The sequence below is a fragment of the Myxocyprinus asiaticus genome, chromosome 35 (assembly GCF_019703515.2).
Source record: "Myxocyprinus asiaticus isolate MX2 ecotype Aquarium Trade chromosome 35, UBuf_Myxa_2, whole genome shotgun sequence".
NCBI classification, from domain to species: Eukaryota; Metazoa; Chordata; class Actinopteri; order Cypriniformes; family Catostomidae; genus Myxocyprinus; species Myxocyprinus asiaticus.
In genome coordinates, this window is record NC_059378.1 from 37,813,644 (window position 1) to 37,836,253 (window position 22,610).

General features: G+C 39.0%; 1 protein-coding gene across 1 annotated transcript; it reads left to right on the top strand.

The window, feature by feature from the left end:
• The first annotated feature begins 346 nt into the window (after nt 1–346).
• On the top strand, nt 347–22,156 carry LOC127426609 (vesicle-associated membrane protein 3-like). Its single transcript, XM_051673533.1, has 5 exons — nt 347–488; nt 16,290–16,371; nt 19,563–19,721; nt 19,925–19,976; nt 21,176–22,156. Coding segments are annotated over exons 1-5 (315 nt in total). The 5' UTR covers nt 347–486; the 3' UTR covers nt 21,196–22,156.
• Nucleotides 22,157–22,610: the final 454 nt, after the last annotated feature.

Here is a 22,610-nt window from a genome sequence, read left to right on the forward strand (position 1 = left end):
ACATTTTCGCAAATTTAGAAATCCCGGCCGGATGCTTTTTTAAGGTCCGAAAAAGAGGACATGTCCGGGAAAAAGAGGACGCATGCTCACCCTATATATTATATTTATATACATGCACGCATATAGGTTGCAATGCCCACATTTTATATTAATTTAACAGAAAACTAATAAATAAATACAAATAAATTGCATAAATAAAAATATATCTGTGTTAAGTTATAGTTAATGCTTATTAGTGTTTTGCAAAAGATATGCAGAGTGACTTTAAATGATGTTATTGTTAAGGCTCTCTTTACACACTCACTCAGTCACGTTGTGTAAACACACATACACACGCACACATATGCACACACACATATGCACACACACTAGCAGCAGCTGTATCAGTGGGAATTTCACACTCACACACGCACACAAACGCGCGCGCACACACTATCAGTCTGTACCAGTGAGACTTTCACACTTACACACATCATCTCAACAACCATGTAAGTAAATATACACAAATATCACTCACATGAACTTATATGTCTGTTCGTGTTATTTACATGTTTAAGAATGAAAACGATCATTCCAGTCTCTGAATCAGATTTGTGTCAGTTTGTGTTGTTTTCATGAGTGTGAATGCGGCTAAAGCAACAGGTTAGCAAAACATCCGTTTGGTCATTTTCTATCGACTTTTAATAGCGTTTATTCCTCGAATGCGGTGTGTTTTATTTAGTTTAAAAGATGTAGGGAATACATTCCATGCGATGTTTTTATTAATTTAAGCGTTTTAATGAGTTTTAGTGAATATTGCTTTGCGTCGGCTACATGCTAACGGCTAACAGTTGTTTCAGTCTGTGGGAAATGTACACTTCGTTAAGCGGCTGATAACATAGTCTTTATATGTTTAGATTTGTTTGTCTTAGTTGTTAAGTTTAAAAAAAAAAAATCTATAAAGACATTTTATGTTGACGTCGAGGCGAGAAACGGCATAGTATAAAATAAATAACATTAAATTCGACTTGTTTAAAGCATGATTAAGATTTAATATACTGAACTAATTCAATGATTTATTGAGAATTAATTCACATAATTTCAACAGTCTGATCATAGTTCAGTTAATATGATTTTTTTAAAACTTGTACACTTTATATAGGAGTGATGCTGATCACACAACAGACTAGTTTGTAAGAATTAGCAAAATTATGATAATTTCCTTCATATTTCAGCAGCCTGATCCCAGTTGTTACTGTGAACCAAAATAACTTTAACTACTAACACGAACAAACATGACATTATGCAATGCTTAGCAGATCATGGGTTAATGTACATTTAAATAGTTTTGAAATTTTATGAAACTTTGATTCATTTAGGCCTATTTTCACATATATATATATCTGTATCTATATGTTCGTGAACTATTGATCTGTTCAGCATAATTATTCTGTTATAATAAAGTGTTAACCTTTCTTTTGTTTCACAAGATTGATCCGTTTGTCACAGTTTGGATTTAGTGAAAGCCACACAGCTAAGATGCATGTGACTAAATGTCTGTGTTTCAAAACCAAGTAAGCTGCCTAATAAGACAGCATCATCACAGGCACATTTGGAAAGTATTTTTGGGTACCATAGGCAAAATACTGTAGGTAGTCATCCTAATAGGTTTTACTTATACCAGTGATGCCAAGAAATGCTGTCTAGGCAGCTCATGAGGTTTTGAGACCTCATTTGAAACATTTGTATTTGGGTCACACTCATCTTTTGTTTTGAAGTCTTTTGAATGGGTTCATCCCTTTCTGAATCACAGATACAGATCAGTCAGTGTGTGTGAACAGGGCAGTTGGATTTATCTCCAGCTATTAGTCATATTTAGTCATAAATGCATGGAGATTGCAGAAGTTATTAACCAGCATCAATAGAAAAGTTGACCAATTTTGGCAGGTGCTGCTCTTTAATAACCATGCCGCTAGGGCTGTCAACTGGGCTATGAAACTACATTTTAATTTTTACCTTAAATATTACCGAAATTCGTATTAAATTCAAAATTTTAATTTGATTTGCAAATTTGACGTTGTTTGAATACATATAAACTATAGTGTTTTATTATCGCAAAGAACATTCATGGATGTTAAAGAATGCATTCCATTTGAAACTAAAGTGCATAAGATGAAAAAAAAAAATTAAGCCAGTTCATTTTCTCAAATGCTATGTAAAAAGGCTGCTTATACCTTTTAGGGCTCATACACGGAAAACACCATCTTGTGTTGTGTGCGCGCTCTATTTGTAGCAGATGACAGCGAGCAGAGCGCTAATTCACTTTGTAGCACGAGGTACAAACAGACTACTTATTTAATTAAATCGCAGCCTTTTGCGGTTTAATAATCACATTGGGTTACATAGCGACCTGCTTTTCCAAAGGTGAGAAGCTACTGTCAGAAACAAACAGTAACTCCAAAATGAAAGCTAAATTTAAATAGAAAAAAAATACATCACTATTGTATAGTTATTTAGCCTAATATTCACTGTAATACTACAACTACTTTTACTACTAATAATTATAAATCAGTAGTAATTGTATTATATTTAAGCAATATCGCACATCTGTGATGCTCTGTTATGCAACATTTTTGGACAAAAATAAATCCAATCTTGTATTTTGGATTGTACTGTGAGGTTCTGTATAAAAGCTCTTCATTTAATAAAAAAAATAATACAGTATTATGTTGAAAATTAATTGTTCTATTTTCATTTTATTGAAGTTTTAATGAATTTATTTATTTGGAAACCATTTTGATGAAAAATTGAAACATAAAAACAGGTATCTGTATCTGAAAATACTGAAAAGGAAGTATTGGTGCTCATACTCGTTCTCAAAAAATGGTATTGGGACATCCGTGGTCATAAGAATTGTTCGTTCAGGAATCATGTTACACTGATCACACTGTATTTTTCACACTGTAGATTTAAAAGAACCAGCTCAGAAGAGTTTTAGTACGGTGTTCAGTCCGCATCGGCGGAAATATGCACGTTCAAGAACAATTGATGAAAATTATTTGGTTCTGGATGGATGTCCTGAATGGTTGTGCACTTTTAAAGGGATAGTCCACCCTAAAATGAAAGTCAGAAGTCTAATAAATTATTCCATGAGTCTCATGATTATGAAAGCATGCGATAAGGTTTGGGGAGAAACAAACCGAAATCGAATGTATTATTTAGTGAAAATGTTCACTGACCGTTGATCTCCTGCTCGCGTTCATGATAGGGCACGAGAGCAACAGCTCACACAGTGCCCTCGCTACATTGGGGCGTTCAAGCGAAAACTCGTTTTGTTTATTAAAAACAGGTCTGCCAAAGCGATAGCGACAACAGAGCACAACACAGCTGCACACAAAACAGAGCACAGAACTTATTAAACATGTCTGAAGAGTTTGTAGTCAAAGAATTGATGCATTTCTATGCCCAGCCTTATTTATTTTATTTTTTTTTTAGTTTTTGGACCAGTGCCAGTTCACAGCAGACGGAGTTACTGGCATGATGCCAAAATAGAAAACAAGCGATTGATAGAATGTATTGTCACTGCTGGTTAGGACAAAAACACTGATTACCATAGAAAATATACCTTCGCGTGTTGTTTGCCATCAGTTTAGGGCACGGTGTGACTGGCTGCCTGTAGCCTCCTCTATGTTTCTGTTTGATTTCCAAATACTCTGTTTCAAAAAATAACAATCATGAGTCTCATGATTTAATTTATTAGACTTCTGAATTATACTTTCACATTCTTTTGAAGCTTGAAGAGGTGGTCACCATAAACTGCCATTGAATGGCAACACTGAGCACAAAATTCACAATTTCTCCCTTTGTGTTAAGAAAAAGAAAGTCATATAGGGTTATAACAACATAGGGGTGAGTAAACAATGACTGAATTTTCATTTTTAGGTGAACTAATCCTTTAAGGCTAGACATAATGTAAGATTGTAGAGAAAACTGTAAAATAGATAGGAATAGAATGTAGCCTGTATCAACCAGGCTGATATGTGGTTTATTGGTCGATCAAAATCTTTATTTATCACCACTTGATTGGGCTGTTAAAAAAAAACATCTGTGTGATGCCGCGATTTAACTGCTCTGAGGTTTGTTTATTTTTAAGAGCACTGAAGCTTGCTCCTGCTTTATTAGTAGTAACTGAAAATTAAGATCATCTGCCATGATCACATGATCTGAAGAATTTCCAGTGCCTTCCACGGCTTGGTGTGGAATGCGTGTGTTTTTCTTAGGTCAATATTGAGATCTTTCTTCTTCTCCATATGTGTCCTGATGTTTTCTGTCTCCTGTCTTCCCTCTTTATCGTAACAAGGTTTAAAACTCATGTGCAGCATTAGACAGAGTTAAAGCTGAAGTATGGCTCTGGTTTCTCAGAGGCCCCAAAAATAATTTAATCCACACTTACAATTGTCTGAATGTCATTGGTTGGCAAAATATGAAAGCAAGATGCATCTGTTCCTTGTTCTTCAAAATGTTCTTTGTATATTCCTGTTTGGTGGTTTGTAGAGGTGCAACAATACCAATTTTTGAAGGCTGATACAAGTACCAAGTACCTAGTTTTGGGTATCGGCCGATACGAGTAGTTTTGTGTTTGTAAACGTATGCCATTCTATATGCATTTGATATCTTAATATTGCCAATATTAGCGTTTTCAGTAATTAAAAATTAAAATTTATGACTGTTTTAATTTGTTGTTATTGGGCTGAAATAAAGTGACAGACAGTACCTCCCATCACTTTTTACAGGTAACATTATTTTTGGAGTTGCGGTGTTTTATGGCAACAATGACCGTCTGGCGTGAGGAGAGCACTTAAAAGTTAGCATAGAATAAAGTGTCACACACGGCGGTCTACGGGCGGTATACTAGCGAGGAGACAAGAGGCCGTTCTTTTTGAATGGATGTCTATGGAGAAGATGCATCATGACATTGAATGAACTGCTTTTTGTGAGGAAAGAGTTCATCACTTAATGAATTGACCGGCTGTCCGCTAATCTTAAACATGATTTACACTAAATAATCTGTTTGGTGTAAACTGAGTTTCATATGATAAAGTTACGATTTATTAAGAGAAATCACGGAAGATTTAAGACATGTAGGTGTCAGATTACAGCTCTTCCCCCTTTGATTTGTATGGTATCCGTAAACGGTGACTTACTGTCGTAACACTCTAGTTACTAGCCGTTACGCTCTCTTTGATAGAACTGCGATGGTGAGTATCATTATAATAGAAGACCTCTGGCGCGAGTCTGATCATAGCGCTCTTTTTTTCCTCCCTCAAACACAAATGTGCAGAGAGAGAAAGAAAGGAAATGTTTCATGAAATGAAAACTCACGCATTAGTTTCAGACGATTTCTTAACTTTCTTGCGGTCTTTTATCTGTCAAAATGACATTTGGAATAGACCTTTTTCACAGACTGTGATGACGCGTATCCGGCTATTTATCAGCGTAAATCTCGCAATTTTTTTTTTATATTATACATTTTTAAAATATTGAGTGTAAATTTATAACATTATGATTTGTGTTATATTACTCTAGAATTAGTTTTAAAAAATGAATTACTACAGCTGCGAGGGGGTTTCTATTACAACTGCTGAGAGAGTGACAGTAAATTTGGCATCTTCTCCCGTTTTACTGTCTTAATCTACCGCTCTCTATTTTCTTCCTCTTCTGGAAAGTAATTCAAATGTAATAGTGGATTTTTTTTCTTTTGCTCTTGGAGCAAATGGGTAAGTAAAAATAATATTTGCTGTGATCTCCAATTCACTCCCATTCACCGCTGTTTAAATCTACCCTGCAAAAGTTTACTTCCGCGTTCCAAAACCCGGACTGTAAAAAAGGTCTGTTATCCGTTAAAAAAAGTAAAATAACAAAAATAAATAAGACTGGCAAGCGTGCACCACACGTGCACGTGAGTGAATCCACATTTATCAGGTAAAGATGGATTAAAAAAAAATAATAAAAAAATGGTTTAAACACGTTAAAATGTTTCTCATGTTTTCAAACTGGTCTTAGAAGCACTTTGCACACATGTGCAACCACATCATTATATTAATGTACTCATACTCAGAAATATGAAATGATGACACCGATACCGAGTACGAGTATTTACCCCCCAGTATCAGCCCGATACGAAAACTACCGTGTAGTATCAGTGCATCTCTAGTGGTTTGATTCCTATGTTGTGTTTTGTAAACTCGCATTCAGTTCCACTTGTAAAGTCTCCTGTGGTTTGTGTTCTTGCCACACTGTTTCAGATTTTCAGTGTTTGTTTATACACATCTGTGTGTAGTTATTTTTCTCTATAGGAGCACACCCTTTTTGTTCTCTGCAGAATCAGTCATTGTATCACTAGGTGGCAGCAGAGCGCTATATCCTGTTTTCTTCACTCATTTTAAGTATTATGTTGATGTAATTTTACATTTATGTCTTTAGACTCTTACAATATAGAGCATAAATCACATTACCAGCAAATACTATGTCAGGCAATCAAGAATGCATAACGCTTGCTAAGCTTTAATCACCAAGAAATAGGAAATGCTGAATCAAGTAGGCCATATAGGTGATTCTCACACAACCTGTCGAGAAATTTCCTGGTCCTATATTAATCCAAAGTCAAATTAAACAAATTTGATTTTGCATATAGAAAATTAAACCATGGGTGGCTTCTGAATGTTGAATATACAGTATGTTGAATTTGAAATGCACTTTGTTGATGCATGAAGTGTAATAATGCAGGTATTAAGTTAGAGGTCGATTTAGTAATTAGATAAGTTTTTTTTTTTTTATTTATATTTTTTAGTTAAAGACCTAACAAAAATTAACCATGGTTTGCTATTGTAATATCGTAGTAACCCTGACTCCTGCTGTCACCATGGTTTTCTTGCAGAAATCATGGATTTGATACAATTAAACATGGCTTTACAACAGTAAAACTGAGGTTTCCATACAGTAACCATGATTTTACTATTGTAACCATGCCAGTAACTGTTAATTTTGTTGTTACTATGAATTTACAACAAATACCATGGTGGTTACTGTAGTAAAAACATGGGGGTTTTAGTAAGTGCAAACCTGTTGAATTGAACTGTTGGGAATTGGGCATTCCAAAGTGGGGAGAAAAATAAATAAATAAATAAATAAATAAATACTCGCTGAGCTACCCAGGCCCTGTTGAAGTGTTTGTTAACAAATAGAGTATTCTTACTTTGGATTTGGCAATATATTTTATTTATTTATTAGGGATGCACCATTATGGGATTTCTGGGCCGATTAAAAAAAAAAAAAAAAAAAAAAATCCTTTAATCTGGAACAGTTAGCTAATTCATTAAAAGCTTCTCATTTGAAAAATATATGTCATGTAAAAGCTTGGAATTTGGAATTGCTGCTATTTAAGGTTTGGCTGATGTAACATGAACCAAAAATGTGCCTATATTACAGATGTATGCTGATTTGAATGAGGGAAAAAATAACACACTTTCATAAATTGTATGGTGCCCATTTATATGAGTGTTTACGGTAATCCTGATGACTCCTTAAGAGAGAGAATAATGGTGGTTACTGTAGTAAAAGATGGTCATTTTTAGTAAGTGCAAACCTGCTGAAGTATTTAAAAAAAAAAAAAAATGTATCCCCTTTTCTCCAAATTTGGAATGCCCAGTTCCCACTACTTAGTAGATCCTCGTGGTGGCGCAGTTACTCACCTCAATCTGGGTGGCGGAGGACAAGTCTCAGTTGCCTCCGCTTCTGAGACAGCCAATCCAAATCCTCCACAATATTAATCTTCCAGTAGACTGTGGCTATCCGCTTTGTAATAGCAATTGTGAAGCTGCATTCATGATTCGCGTCAGGGCGGCAACACCAGCGTTGAGCGCCGCTTTGAACTCACCATACGCCTTACATAGGCTGAAAAATACTTGATTTCTGTCACAAGTCCCATCTGGGCTTGTTTTGTACATTAAATAGTGCTAAGAGATCTTTTCTCCATCATTTTATCACTGACAGGGAAGTGCTGTCAGAGATTTTTATTTACTGAGAAAACAACCTCTATCATTGGAGAGAGCGTAATGGTCAACGAGCGTGTTCCGTCCATAGAATGTCTATGGGACTGCCGTGTATGCTAAGCTTGTAGGCTCTCATTGGTATAAGGGCTCTGGCTCTGTGGCATGTGCACCAGTGTAGTGACTCTGGGCGGACACATTACAAGATTCCGACCCTTCACACCAGTGTTTATGCTGTATTATTGATAAATACGTTAATCGTGATTAAGAAAAATGTATTTTATATTAATTTATAGTTTTATATTAATCGCATGTGTTAACGTGTTAATTTTGACAGCTCTAATATATACAGTACTGTGCAAAAGTCTTAGGCACATAAGATGTTTTACAAAAGTATTTGTTTTAAGATGGTTATTTATATCTTCAGTTTTAGTGTGTCAATAGGAAATATAAATGTTAGACTCCCAAAAATGACTTTTGCAAATAGAAAAGATTAGAATAGAAGAACAGGGAGCCCTGCAACAGATGTCATGGCCCCCACAGATACCCCCACTGAACATCGTGTCAGTCTGAGATTACATAAAGAGACGGAAGCAATTAAGACAGCCTAAATAGATAGAAGAACTGTGGCGAATTCTCCAAGAAGCTTGGAACATCCTATCTGCCAACAACCAAGAAAAACTGTATCCAGGTGTACCTAGGAGAATTGGTGTTATTTTAAAGGCAAAGGTGATCACACCGAATATTGATTTAGCCTTTATGTTTACTGGACTTTGTATGACATTTAGGTGATAAATGAAAACTATTTATGTCATTATTTTTGAAGACATCCTCACTATGCAACATTTTTCACAAGTGCCTAAAACTTTTGCACAGTACTGTGTGTATGTATATATATATATATTTCTCTGGAAGAAAATTAAGAGACCACTGCAAAATTATCAGTTTCTCTGGATTTAGTATTTATAGGTATGTGTTTGAGTAAAATTGATATATATAATTTTTTTATTCTATATGCTACTGACAACATTTCTTCCAAATTCCAAATAAAAATGATGTCATATAGAGCATTTATTTGCAGAAAATGACAACTGGTCAAAATAAAGATGATGATGCAGTGTTTTCAGACCTCGAATATGCAAAAAAAACAAGTTCATATTCATTTATACACAACACAATACTAATGTTTTAACTTAGGAAGAGTTCAGAAAAAAGGAGGCCTACCCACTGTGAAATTTGGTGGAGGATCGGTGATGATCTGGTGATTTTGACCAGTTGTCATTTTTTGCAAATTAATGTTTTAAATGACAATATTTTTATTTGGAATTCGGGAGAAATGTTGTCAGTACTTTATAGAATATATCAAAAATGTTCATTTTACTCAAACATATACCTATATATAGTAAATCCAAAGAAACTCAATTTTGCAGTGGTCTCTTTTCCAGAACTGTATACACCGATCAGCCACAACATTAAAACCACCTGCCTAATATTTTGTAGGTCCCCCTCGTGCCGCCAAAACAGCGCCAACCCATATCTCCTATTCTTCTCACCACATTTGTACAGAGCAGTTAGCTGTCAGTTCGAGCCAGTCTGGCCATTCTCTGTTGACCTCTCTCATCAACAAGGCATTTCCATCTGCAGAACTGCTGCTCACTGGAAGTTTTTTTTTTTTTTTTTTTTGGCACCATTTGGAGTAAATTCTAGAGACTGTTGTGTGTGAAAATCCCAGGAGATGTTGGTGCCAGATGGGTTTGTTTGAGTATATCTATAACTGCTGATCTCCTGGAATTTTCACACACAAGTCTCTAGAATTTACTCAGAATGGTGCCTGTGGTGATGGGGGTGTGGGCGAGCGATGTCTGTGGAGAGCGAGGCCGTGAGAGGAAGAAAGGTAAGGATTGACACCTGTGGGAAATTATCTCTAACAGCTGTTTGTGTTTGCAGTGAGAGTTGAGAGGGATAGAGCAGTCCAGTCCGCCAGAGGAGAGAGAGAGAGAGAGAGAGACACATGCAGCAGAGTGTTCTGTGTGTTTTGTGTTGTGCTGAAAAGCAAACCCTGTTGTGTTAGCCGAGAAAGTGTGTAAAATAAAAGACTTGTGTTGAACGTTTACCCGGCCCTCACTTCCTCCTTGAGAAGTCGGAGACCTTGTTACAGTCGTGCCGAAACCCGGGATTTGGTGGAAGTTATGCCGTCATGTAGTCATCGCCCTTCGCCAAGCTGATCAAGACCACCAAACGCAATATCAAGCTGTGCTTGGAACAGGAGTAGTGATTCCAGGTCATCCTTCAAGCTCAAGCAGAGGACTGGCAGGTAATTCAGAGCTAGATACCCCAGGGGGCTTCCACTGGCACGACCTCGGCCGCCGCTTCCTCCATTACGCACTTCACGCTTGCCAAGTTGAGGACAGAGGAGGACCCAGAGGAGTTTGTGGAGCTGTTTGAGTGTGCGGCGGAAGCAGCGGGATGGCCAGAGTCCCAGTGGGTGGTCTGCCTGCTGCCGCTGCTATCAGGAGAAGCGCAACTGGATGCCCAACAACTGCCCGTCGCCAACCTCCTGGGGTATCAGGACTTGAAATGTGCCATCTTGCAACAGGTCGGCCACCGCCTGTGCTTCAGCTTGCTGATGCTGGGCGAGCTCAGCCGCCCATTTGCCTTTGCCCAAAAGCTCGGTGGCTGCTGGCAGCAGAATGCGATGCAGTGGCCGTAGTCGACCTGGTGGTGCTGGAGCCTCTGATCAACTGACTACTGAACGGGACAGCGGAATGGGTCCAGTGCCACCACCTGGCGTCGCTAGATGAGGCAATCCAGCTGGCGCAGGACCATATGGTGGTGTATTTGGGGGCCGACGAGCCCTCTTTTTCTCTCTCTATCTCTCTCCCACCCCCTCTCCTTTCCCTCATCCTGTTCCTATTCCCCGGAAATGGGGAATTCCTTCCCCAAAACCGGTTCCCCGGTTCTGTGGGCCATTCAACCCTCCAGTTTCCCCTAACCCTCTCCGCACTTCCCCTGGAGTTGTGGGGAACCTGGGGAATTGGTCTGGGTCCCCGACACGCCACAGGCTGCCCCCCATTGAGCAGGAGTGTACTGGATACCTGTGAGAATTAAGGGGGTACATATCAAGCCTTGGTGGATTCAGTTTATAATCAAACCTCTATTCACCAAAGCTTGGTTCAATTCAAGGCTTCGGTGTGTGCATGGGGATATCGAAAAGTCGAGGCTGTGGTTAATTCCCACCTCATCCATCCACTAATCTTGGGAATGAATTGGCCGGCATTTACTACCTTATAAAGGGGAATGTGTGTGGATGGGTCCTGCAACAAAGCGTATCATTGTGTGGTGTGTTTCGCTGGCTGGGGAGGCGGCACCAGGGCCATCTACATCAGCTCCACGTCAGGAGGACGTTTCAGTTATTAAGGATCGGTTCTATCGAGTGACGCAGGATGCTCAGGCAAAGGAGGATGACAACCCAATTGTTAGTACCAAAGAGCCGTTGGGAAATGTTATTCCAGACAGTTCATCATAATCCGATGGCGGGTCACTTAGGGCAGGGAAAAACACTAGACCATTTGATGGCCCATTTCTATTGGCCGGGCATTCACGGGGATGTTCGCAGGTGGTGTACGACATGCCGTGATTGTCAGTTGGTGAATCCTGCAGCCACCCCAAAAGCACTATTGTGCCCCCTCCCATCCTTTTGAAGGGGACCTTGATCAATTGGCATGGACCTTGTCGGGCCATTAGAGCGGACGACATGTGGGCATCTCTTTGTGTTGGTTGTGGTGGACTACGCAACGCGCTATCCGGAAGCAGTACCTCTGTGCAACATCTCAGCACATAGTATTGCGGAGGCACTCTTCAGAATAATCTCCCGAGTGGGGATTCTGAATGAAATCCTCACTGATCAGGGCACAACATTTATGTCACCTACACTACGCGAACTGTAAAAATTATTGGGGATTAAATCGATTCGGACCAGCGTTTACCACACCCAAACTGACGGCTTGATTGAACTATTTAATCAGACACTAAAGAATACGATTCATAAGATCGTGCATGAAGACGCTCAGAATTGGAACAAGTGGCTCAAGCCCCTATTATTTGCAGTACAAGAGGTCCTGCAAGCCTCCACGGGGTTCTCCCAATTTGAAATATTGTACAGGCATCAACCACGTGGCTTGCTCTACGTCCTTCAGGAAAACTGGGAGGAGGGACCTTCAAACAGAAAAAAGAATTTGCTACAGGCTCAGAACCTCAAAGCTGGCTGTATAATAGGGGTACTCGGCTACGGGAATTTGCACTGGGAGATAAAGTCCTTGTATTACTCCCCACATCGAGATCTAAATTACTCGCCTAGTGGCAAGGGCCCTTTGAGGTCGGGGAAATCGATTATGAGGTTAAACGAGGTGAACTTAAAAGCCACCGATCGAGTCACCCCGGTCACTTGTGGAGAACACCTCTCACCGTCACAAGTCACGGAGTTTGCCAGGTTGCAAGGCGAATTCTCTGACGTATTCTCGCCTCTTCCTGGTTGTACAAATCTCATAGAGCACCATATTAAAACCACCCCAGGAGTAGTGGTACACAGTTGTCCCTTCCGATTACCCGAACACAAAAAATTCCACAGTGACTGGGCCAGCCCGATGGTGCTGGTTCTGAAGAGTGACAGCTCGGTCTGTTTCTGTGTAGATTATAGAAAAGTCAATGCGGCATCTAAATTTGATGCGTACCAAATGCCTCGGATTGATAAACTGCTCGATCGGTTAGGTGTGGCTCGCTTTTATTTGACATTGGATTTGACAAAGGGATATTGGCAGATCCCCTTAACTCCCATGTCTCATGAAAAAACAGCATTTTCCACACTGTTTGGTTTTCCACATCCTTCCTTTTGGTTTGTTCGGGGCCCCGGCTACGTTTCAGCTGACAGAATCCTCAGACCGCACGCCTATCTGGATGACATCATTATTTGCAGTAATGACTGGCAATGGCATCTGCAGCATCTGATTGCTGTCCTGAAGTCGTTGAGATGGGAGTGACTCATGGCAAACCCTAAGAAGAGTGCAATTGGACAGGTGGAAGTAAGGTATCTGGGCCTCCACTTGGGTCATGGACAGGTGCGGCCCCAAATTGATAATACCGCAGCGATTGCAGCCTGTCCGAGACCTAAGACCAAAAAGGAGGTGAGACAGGGCTGGCTGGTTATTATTGTAGGTTTGTGCCTAACTATTCAACCAGTCACCAGCCCGCTGACTGATCTTACTAAAAAGGGGTTACAAGATCCAATGGATGGAGCCATGTCAGCAGGCGTTCAAGCAGATGAAAGCTGCACTTTGCAGTGGGCCATTATTGCACTTTCCTTACTCCTCTCCCTTATATTTTGCAGATGGACGATTCAGACAGGGGGTTGAGAGCGGTACTGTCCTAGATGGTGGAGGGGGAGGAGTGCCCCGTGCTGTACATTAGTCGCAAACTAAGTACAGCACAATAGAGGAGTATTTGGCCATCAAGTGGGCAGTCCTCACCCTCTGGTACTATCTGTTGGGACGTGCTTTCACCCTCTGTGCGGACCACGCCCACTCCAGTGGCTCCACCGCATGAAGGATACCAACGCGCGGATCACCCGTTGGTATCTAGCTCTCCAGCCATTTAAGTTTGAGGTGGTCCACAGGCAGGGGGCACAGATGGCTGTGGCGTATTTCCTCTATAGAAATGGGGGGAGGTCACAGGCTGGATGGCACCCCGGCCTGAGTTGGGCGATGGGGTTATGTGGTGATAGGGGCGTGACCGAGCAATATGTGTGGAGAGTGAGGCCACGAGAGGAAGAACGGTAAGGATTGACATCTGTGGAAAATTAAATGAATTATTACAGCTGTTTGTGTTTGCAGTGAGAGCTAAGAGGGACATAAAAGAGCAGTCCAGTCTGCCGGAGGGGAGAGAAAGAGAGAGAGAGATGCACACAGCAGAGTGTTCTATGTTGTGCTGAAAAGCAAACCTTGTTGTGTTAGCTGAGAAATTGTGTAAAATAAAGACCTTGAGAAGAAAGTCACAGTGCCAAATACAAAAAACATCCAATGAGCAGCAGTTCTGTGGACGGAAATGCCTTGTTGATGAGAGAGGTCAACAGATATTTCAGAACATAGCAAATACCGAACCATGCAAAATTGTAACCGTTACATCCCTATTCGAGAAGCATTTTAACTTGACACTAGAGGTCGACCGATAGTGGATTTTGCCTATGCCGATAACTAAGGTGGTGGAAAAGGCCGATAATTGATTAATTGGATGAAAGTTTTTAAAATTGATTTTTAGAATGTTAAACTTTCTTAGCCTTTCCTTACTATGACAGCCACAGGCATGGAACTTAAAAGAGGTTAAAATTAATAAAATCCCAGATGCTGTTTATTGTGAAACCAAAATCCCAATAATAACCAAAAAAAAAAAAGGCAGATTGAAGCATAATGCGGAACTATGAACAAGCCCAAAAAACAATTACTTCAATTTAGAACACTTCAGTTCAACCAAAATAACCAAATTTGCAGTGAAGTGAGAATGAAAGTATGGATGAATATTGTCTATCAGTGATTGTTTTTATTTCACGTCTAGAGGCCAGAGAGGAACACAGAGGATTAAAAAAAGCTATTGGTATGAATTTTTGCCAATAACCGGTAGTTCCAAAAAGCAACCATTGGGACCGATTAATCTGTAAATCCGATAGATCTACCTTTACTTGACACTGCATCTAAAAAAAACATGGTGCTCCTGCACAACAGTCAAAGACATTCGTCTAGCGCAGTGGTTCCTAAACTTTGTTTACATGAATATTGCGTCAAGAAGGGCATTTTGAAGCGCATTTAAATGTTCACACACGTAGCTTCATTCACCATGAGCGCTTTGTAGAGCACGCGCAGACATACAAATGTGAGCGTTTGAACTTAGCCGCCTGAAGTCAAAACAGCATGCGGGTACTGAACTGAGTCAGTAATCTGTACTGCCGGTACTTGTAACAGATGGGTATTAAAATAATAAACTGAGCAGAGATTTTGTGGCACCCCTAGCCAGTTCTAATGGTACCCAGTTTGGGAACCACTGGTCTAGCGCACGTATAAAAACTACAGTATTAAAAAAAAAGTGCAGACAGCCTTAAAAAATATCGCAATTACCGATTACATCGTCAACCCCCCTGCCGAGGATCGGTGCATTTTTTTTTTTTTTTTTTTGCTTTATTGATTTTGGTTTAAAAATGTTATTAATTTATTGAAACATGAAAAACAAAGACATTTCTAAATTCAAATTGCACTTTAAACAAAAAAGCAATAAAATTACGAAGTGATCCAAAAATCTTATTAAACTACCTCCCCAAATCCAAACATTTACCGTCTCCAACGGCTCCATTTGCATTACTTAGGAATCCGCAATGCATGCCAGCCGCGAAGAAATAAAGCGCATTAAACTCTCAGCACCTCCCGATATGATCGGAGATAATTTTCATTATTCTCATAGATGACATTATTCTTGCAAACAGTTTTCAGATGAATGAAACAGAGAAAAAAAAGAGTGAAAACTCTTTGCATGCACTTGTTCCACGTGATAGGCTCGTGCTGTACGCCTCTGAACAAACAGTGAATCAAACACAAGCATTGACGGCTTTTCTGTTGTCTGTTCTTAAAAATATAATGAAGTGTGTTTCTTCATGTGTGCGTCTTTCTGACTAACAGCATTGCTTGTCATGTGTCACTCCGAGACGCCTTACAGGTCGGCCGTCTGTTGTGGGTAGATGAGCAAAATTACCTGCGCATGAAACACGTTTGGACGAGGAGCTTGTGAACTGGATTCAGCCTCGTCGTATTTTGTGGGTGGCAGGTGCTAGTTTCACACCCTGGCCACTGTTTAATATATTTGCCGACTTCCCAGATCCATGGTTTCGCCATTTCCTGTTATTGTCGATCGTCATCTGTTCGCAATCGGCATCGAGATTTTTGTAAGACATCGTCGATATCCGACTACATTGTCACATCGCCCAGCCCTACAGATTAGCTAATCCCAGATTAAAATGTCAACACTGTGGCGCTAACTCAACCAATTGAGTTTAGGGCTGGACTAAGAGTTTATTGGACCATTAGAAATTGGGAGGAGAGTTTGGAAAACCTGTTTGAAAACAATCATTATTTTCAGTTTCATGACGCTAATGGTACAGAAATGACACTTCACCTTTTAATAAATGTTCAATACATCCATTGTAATCCTATTCTCACTCATTCATAGGTCCACCCCGGGTGCAGAGGGTTCCGCAGGGATGTCGGGGAGTAATCGCAGATTGCAGCAGACGCAGGCGCAGGTGGATGAGGTAAGACACACCTTTATGCACAGTCGCGCTGCAGTAAGATATTTCCTTGTGTCTCTCATCACTGGGTTTGAATGGGGAAACTGCCGACCTCATTTCTATTACTCATTATAACATGGTTTTCTCTGAGAGGGTTTCTTTGCGATCTAGGACATCATGATCAGAATACATTACGTTTGGAAGAGTAACCTAATCCCTTAAACGTAAGGACCACTCGTCAATAATAGCGTTGGATGCACTGTCTTGGAAATTGGAATATTTTAATGGTCGGGTGTAAGACTGCTCCCAGTGACTACAAATAAATTCACCGCTGTAAACGAAAGGCTGTACGCTTCTGTTTTTATTCCATGCAACCAAATAGGGCTTGATATAAGATAGATTCACAGCATTCACACTTATGTAAATATCAATCCATTTACATTGCCATTAATATGACTTAATATGGTAGTACAATATAACTAGATTTGGTGCCAAATGTAAATTGTGTATAATATGATATACATACTGAATATAATCTATAATATATACAGTACATAAAAACCCTAACCTATCCTTTATCAGTCCCTCTTAATCTCTCTCTCTTCAGCAGTCAGCACTATTTCTCTATCTTGTCCTCGCCTCACCACTGATCATATTTTTACTTTCTGTTTTATGTTCACGGCAGGACATTTGCAGGTATTTATGCTTTAAATGACCCTTGACCTCTTCTGTCGGTCTTCATCATTCAGTTTGGGGCGAGCTCATAGGCTGTCATCCGTTATGTAACACCTCGTCACTATGGTTATGCAATTGAAACATGGATCTGCACACGCTGACTCTCCCTCCCAACCCTGATCTCTCTTAAAGGGTGGGGCGGTGTTGCAATCCACTGTACCGCAACAGGGTTTGTGGAGCACTGGAGCATGTGGGCTGTATATATACAGATAGAGTTGTTTGTGTTTAGTTGCCATAGTCTTTATGTAATTGTATTGTAAGAGTTTTTTTTGTTTTTTTTTTTCATTTCTTGCTGTGTGTCTTAAAACATCTGCTGAATTAATAGAGTTGAAAATGTACAAATTGATTGCCAGCAAATCAGGCTCTGGGAAATATAATTTTTAATATAAATTTTAGATGCAGTTGTAGATTAAGTTTTCAATCATCTTTTTACTTTTTTGCATTTCGCTTAAATAGTCATGCAGTGTGACATGAATTTATTGTACAGATATACATGTTAAAGTACAAGTATTGCATGTAGCTTTCAATTAATTTGAGGTCATAAAAACTACTTGCACAACACTTATACAAGAAGTAGAAAAAAAGTCGTTTAAAATACTATAGATGAAGTATAGCATGTCACTGTCTTTGTTTAACATGTCATGTGAACTACCAGTGTTCACCTGTACACATTGCCCAAAAATGCTGTCAAATTTCACTGGCGAAGAAGGCATGGGCAGATGTTGAGCACGTGTGAAGCCAGAAAAAAATCTCATTGCCAAGCGGCGTCTTTTTAATGTTGTAAAAAGAAACTCGCCACTAAATGATATCCTTTTCTACTGTGAATATTCAGTGTAGCTGTGTACGAAGCACCGCCAACAGAGGTCACTGCCAAACCAAGCAACTTCCTATTGGTCAACGTGGCGAATTCACCTGTCAAAGTTCATTAAACTTGAACTCCACGTAAAATTTTTCACAACTGGGAGTGGAGTCCATCTCACAACTTTACGGATCGCGCAGATTCCTATTGAGATTAATGTATTCGAGAAGCTTAGTCTCTTTACTACTTTGCATTTAGTCCTTTAATGCATCGCTGCTACAGCCATTAAAGCCCCACTTGTTCACTTTTGGATGTCAAATCCTCTGCTGTGGGTAATGTTATTGTTATTATGCATAATCCAAAGGTTTATATGTGAGGTGTTGTGGAGAGTATTTGTCAGGAGTCATTCTGCAGATTATGTCTGACACTGCTTTAAAGGAATAGTTCACCCAGAAATGAAAATTTGCTGATAATTTACTCACCCTAAGGCCATCCAAGATGTATCTGAGTTTCTTTCTTCATCAAAACAGAATATAAGACTTTTAGGATTTCATTTCAGGCCGCCTCCTCTAAACAATGCAAGTGAATGTCCTCCATTTTTTGACGGTCCAAAATGCATATTTAGGGTGCACCAAAATAATCCACACGACTCCAGTCGACAAATAAATTTCTTCTGAACCCAAACGATTGATTATTTTTAGAAACAAAACAATACTTATATACTTTTTAACTACAAATGTTCGCTTCGGTACATCTCTGTGACGTGCGCTTATGAGAGGGATGACGTAAGCTCGTTGGTAAGGTCACACGTCACGTGGAGGAGTCAGGAAGCGCGTCATTGTTTACATTTTTTTTATTATTATTATTTGGAAATTATTAATTTATTTTATATTGTTTTGAAATTGTTTCGTGAACGGCACAAGTTTCTCTTGTAAACAATGACGCGCTTCCTGACTCCTCCTCCACGTGACGCATGAATTTACCAACGAGTTTACGTCCCTCTCATGAGCGCATGTCACAGAGATGTACGGATCCAAAAGGTAATCCATCCTATCTCAAGCTGCGACATTTAATGTCTTGTAAAGCCATTGTGTGCGAAAAAGAACAATATTTAAGCATTTTTAAATATAAAAGATCGCTTCCAGTCAGGTGTTGATGAATGGCTGAATTTACCCAAGTGCTCCTGTGACGCAAGCGCGAGCTTCAAATCAGAGTTTGGAATGTTGCGATTCACCTCAAGCTGGTTGGTTTGGTTCATGGCTTAGAATGCTTTTATAAAGGATTTTATGTAATCCCTATGGAAAAAAACACTTCCAGAACCAGGACGGCTGAAAAGTGGGCGAGCACTGTTGCACTGTAATACATGCACTAAACGCCACAAAACTTTTAGGAGTACAAGCCTTTCAATTTAAATGTCTAGAGATGCTGACTTTATATTAAGATGGTCGTCTGTGTATCCTTGGACATTCATGTGAAATGTTCCTACTGCTTGTCTGGTTTTTCAAGAAGTCTCCTGCTAGCCCGCCAAAATGTTCACGCCGTAAAATTGATAAACACCTTTGCTGTCCAAACTGCTGTTTGTTTGCATATTACTTGTATTAATTTCCCAGCCTCTGGAATCACTCTTCTAGGGCTTTGGTCGGATTTACTTATGGCCTGCGGGCATTTCTTGTTTTCACAGGTGGTGGACATCATGAGAGTGAATGTTGATAAGGTCCTGGAACGAGACCAGAAGCTCACTGAGCTGGACGATCGCGCTGATGCCCTGCAGGCTGGCGCTTCTCAGTTTGAGACCAGTGCTGCCAAACTCAAGAGGAAGTACTGGTGGAAGAACTGCAAGGTATAAAACTAAAGAATAAAGGCAGAAATGTTACAATTCTTTCTCGTATCCCAGCTGAATGTCAACTAACCAAAAAAGAAAATTACACAAGAGATATCTGCAGATAATTTTCTTCTTGGCTGATGCTACAAAGCAACACACATAAACTTGAGTACCCAACATAGTCACCAAATTACAATATCTACCTGTTTGACTCTTTCCAGATGTGGGCCATTTTAATAGCCGTGATCGTGATCATCATTATCATCATCATCGGTGAGTATCTCATATCAACAGCCTCTTTAAACGGTCTTCACTGGAGGAAAATGACAAGCTGATTCTTGTGTATTACATATGGGGTTTTCTTCAAGTTCGGGCACTTAGCACATTTTTGTCATTTTTCCTGAAAGTCATGAAAATTCCCACCACACCTCAATTTCTGTATTGTGTTTAATAGAATTCTGTGGTGGAAATTATGCTGATGGAAATGAATTTTTTTACATTTAAAAAAAAAAAGACTTCTTTGACTTGCTGAGGCTAATCACAGCTAATGTTATATGTATGCTAAATATGCAAAATTAAATGATATTTCCACCTTTGTATAATTTGGCAAAATTACAGCATGACAACATTAAAACAAAACAATAGATTATACCATGAGGCCTGGTAAAAAGTTTCCAGTTCATTTGTAATGCGACCTACATATAACTAAGACTGCGTCCACATTAATCCGGATAAATTTGAAAATATGTGTTCTACCGGCGGACAGCAATTCTGAGTAAATGTCCCGTCGCCTTTGAAGGCATGCAATGTGAAGGTTGAACAAAGTAGCATTTACCTTTAACAGCTCTGTCCATGTGGAAAGCGGGCATAACAACACTACAACAAGCCCCGCAATCTTGATTGTTTTGGGTTCAATGGATCACATGACTGCGTCACATGACAACAAATACTATATAGTTTTCAAAAATCTCAGTGTTCTGAAGATGGTGTTTTTTAAAATGTATCCACGTGGGAGCGCGTTTTCGAAAAGTTCAGTTTTCCCTTGACAGAAACGCTTTCTCGGTGTGGACGGAAGGCCAAAACAAAGAAAAAATTTGGTTACCAATGCTAGTGGTTTCCTCTCATTGTAGTGGAGCGTTGCGCATGGACTAAAAGATTGTTCTTGGGATTTAAGAATCGATATTGAGATCATTCAAATGAAGATTGCAATGCACCGGAAAAATCAATAATTTTACCCACCCCTAGAAATCTATGCATTTTCCAATGAAAACGTATTAGTATAGATGTGGCCTAAAAGAACAAAGTTCAAATCTGTTTGTTTTATTAAAAATCGAAGTTGAAGAAACAACCGTATGCTATTTTTATTGTTAAATCTGTCCGAGCCCCAGGTCCTATGATTAAGTGTTGAAAAAAAATGTTTATGTTGGGTATAAAGATAATGACTTGTTTTATTAACTTCTGTTCTCTTTCAGTCTGGGCGACACAGTCATAAAGATGCAGAGATACAGAGAGAGAAAACTGGTTATGATTGGAGAAAAAGATAAGAATATAAAGGAGTGTCAACTTGGGAATGAAAGAATAAGAAAAAGAATGAATGTTCTTCCAAGATGTTCTAACCTGCTGATTTTCAAAAGCATATTTTGTAAACTATTCTCAATAGTTTTTTTTTTCTCTTATGTTTTGTTTTTAATGACTGTGATTTGAATGTGTACTGAAATGCATACTGTTTAACATTTTGAAAGACACACTCACATCTTATAGAAACCACAGAACAATAACTGACCTGTAGAAGATAAAAATGATCCAAACCTTGTGTTAATATAAGAGAAATTCTTCTCTCAGTTGAAGGCCAAAACACGTTCATCAAAAACAAGGCAAAACTCTTTACTAACGTCACATCTCTTAAATTGCTTGTGGGTTCTGTATGGAGACAGCCTTAAATCAAATACTTTTCACTTCGTTGCCTTTGAGTCCTTCAGTGCCAACAAGACAAAGTATTTCCTGAACAAGCACAGAAGTGCCATTGAATGCCAGAAGTGCCTTTTGACAACTACACCGCCAGACTAATCTGTCATAAAAATAGAGATATTCACTCTGAAGTACATCTGCTTAAAAATTATATTTAAGCTATTATGGAATAAATGTTTTGAAATAATTCCTTAATTTAACTGCATTATATTTGTATTGCCATATATAGAAATAGTTTGCCAGGAATGATCTTTGCTTAATTAAATTTCAGTAGTACCATCGCACAAATTGTGAAAGGAATAAATTATGTTTTCTTGCTCACAGTGCCAAAACCACATTTTATGTTTATGCAAGCTTTTTGTATGTATACCATTGTATGTCTCGCATGTAAATTGTAAACAAGTGCAATTCTATGCTGTGGCCTTGTAAACTGTCAAGCCTATTGAATTGCCAATGTTGGCTCAATAAAACTTGGATTTAACATACTACTAGAAGATGGTATATATATCCAGTGTTAGACTTTGCCTTCTCAGTATGAGGGTGACAGAGAATGCATAAAACCTTTATTACATACAGTATAGCTGCAACAAGGAAATAGAATGGGTGATTTTAAATTAGGGGAACTTTTGCATCACTTGTATAGATTTTTCTTTTCTAGTTTTAAATGATAGATTGTTAGCTTTGAACTTTTATTATTGGTCTCTATTCGTTTTTCCAAAATTCTAAGTGAAGAAATTTTATATTTGCCAGAATTTCTCTACTTTTGCCATGTGCCAGTATACTAATATGAATGTGCACTTTTTCCTAAGAAATCATATTTTCTTTGATTTTGGAATGTATGTGTACAATAACCAATTTAGTAGTCAATATGATCTATCTACAATTGAAGTCATAGGTTTACATACACTTAGGTTGACGTCATTAACTCTTTTATTTATT

Excerpts from the sequence above, each read along its gene's own strand:
- LOC127426609 (XM_051673533.1), top strand. Across the intron at positions 19,722-19,924 it reads ACTGGTGGAAGAACTGCAAG|ATGTGGGCCATTTTAATAGC; the intron begins GTATAAAACTAA and ends GACTCTTTCCAG. Across the intron at positions 19,977-21,175 it reads CATCATTATCATCATCATCG|TCTGGGCGACACAGTCATAA; the intron begins GTGAGTATCTCA and ends GTTCTCTTTCAG.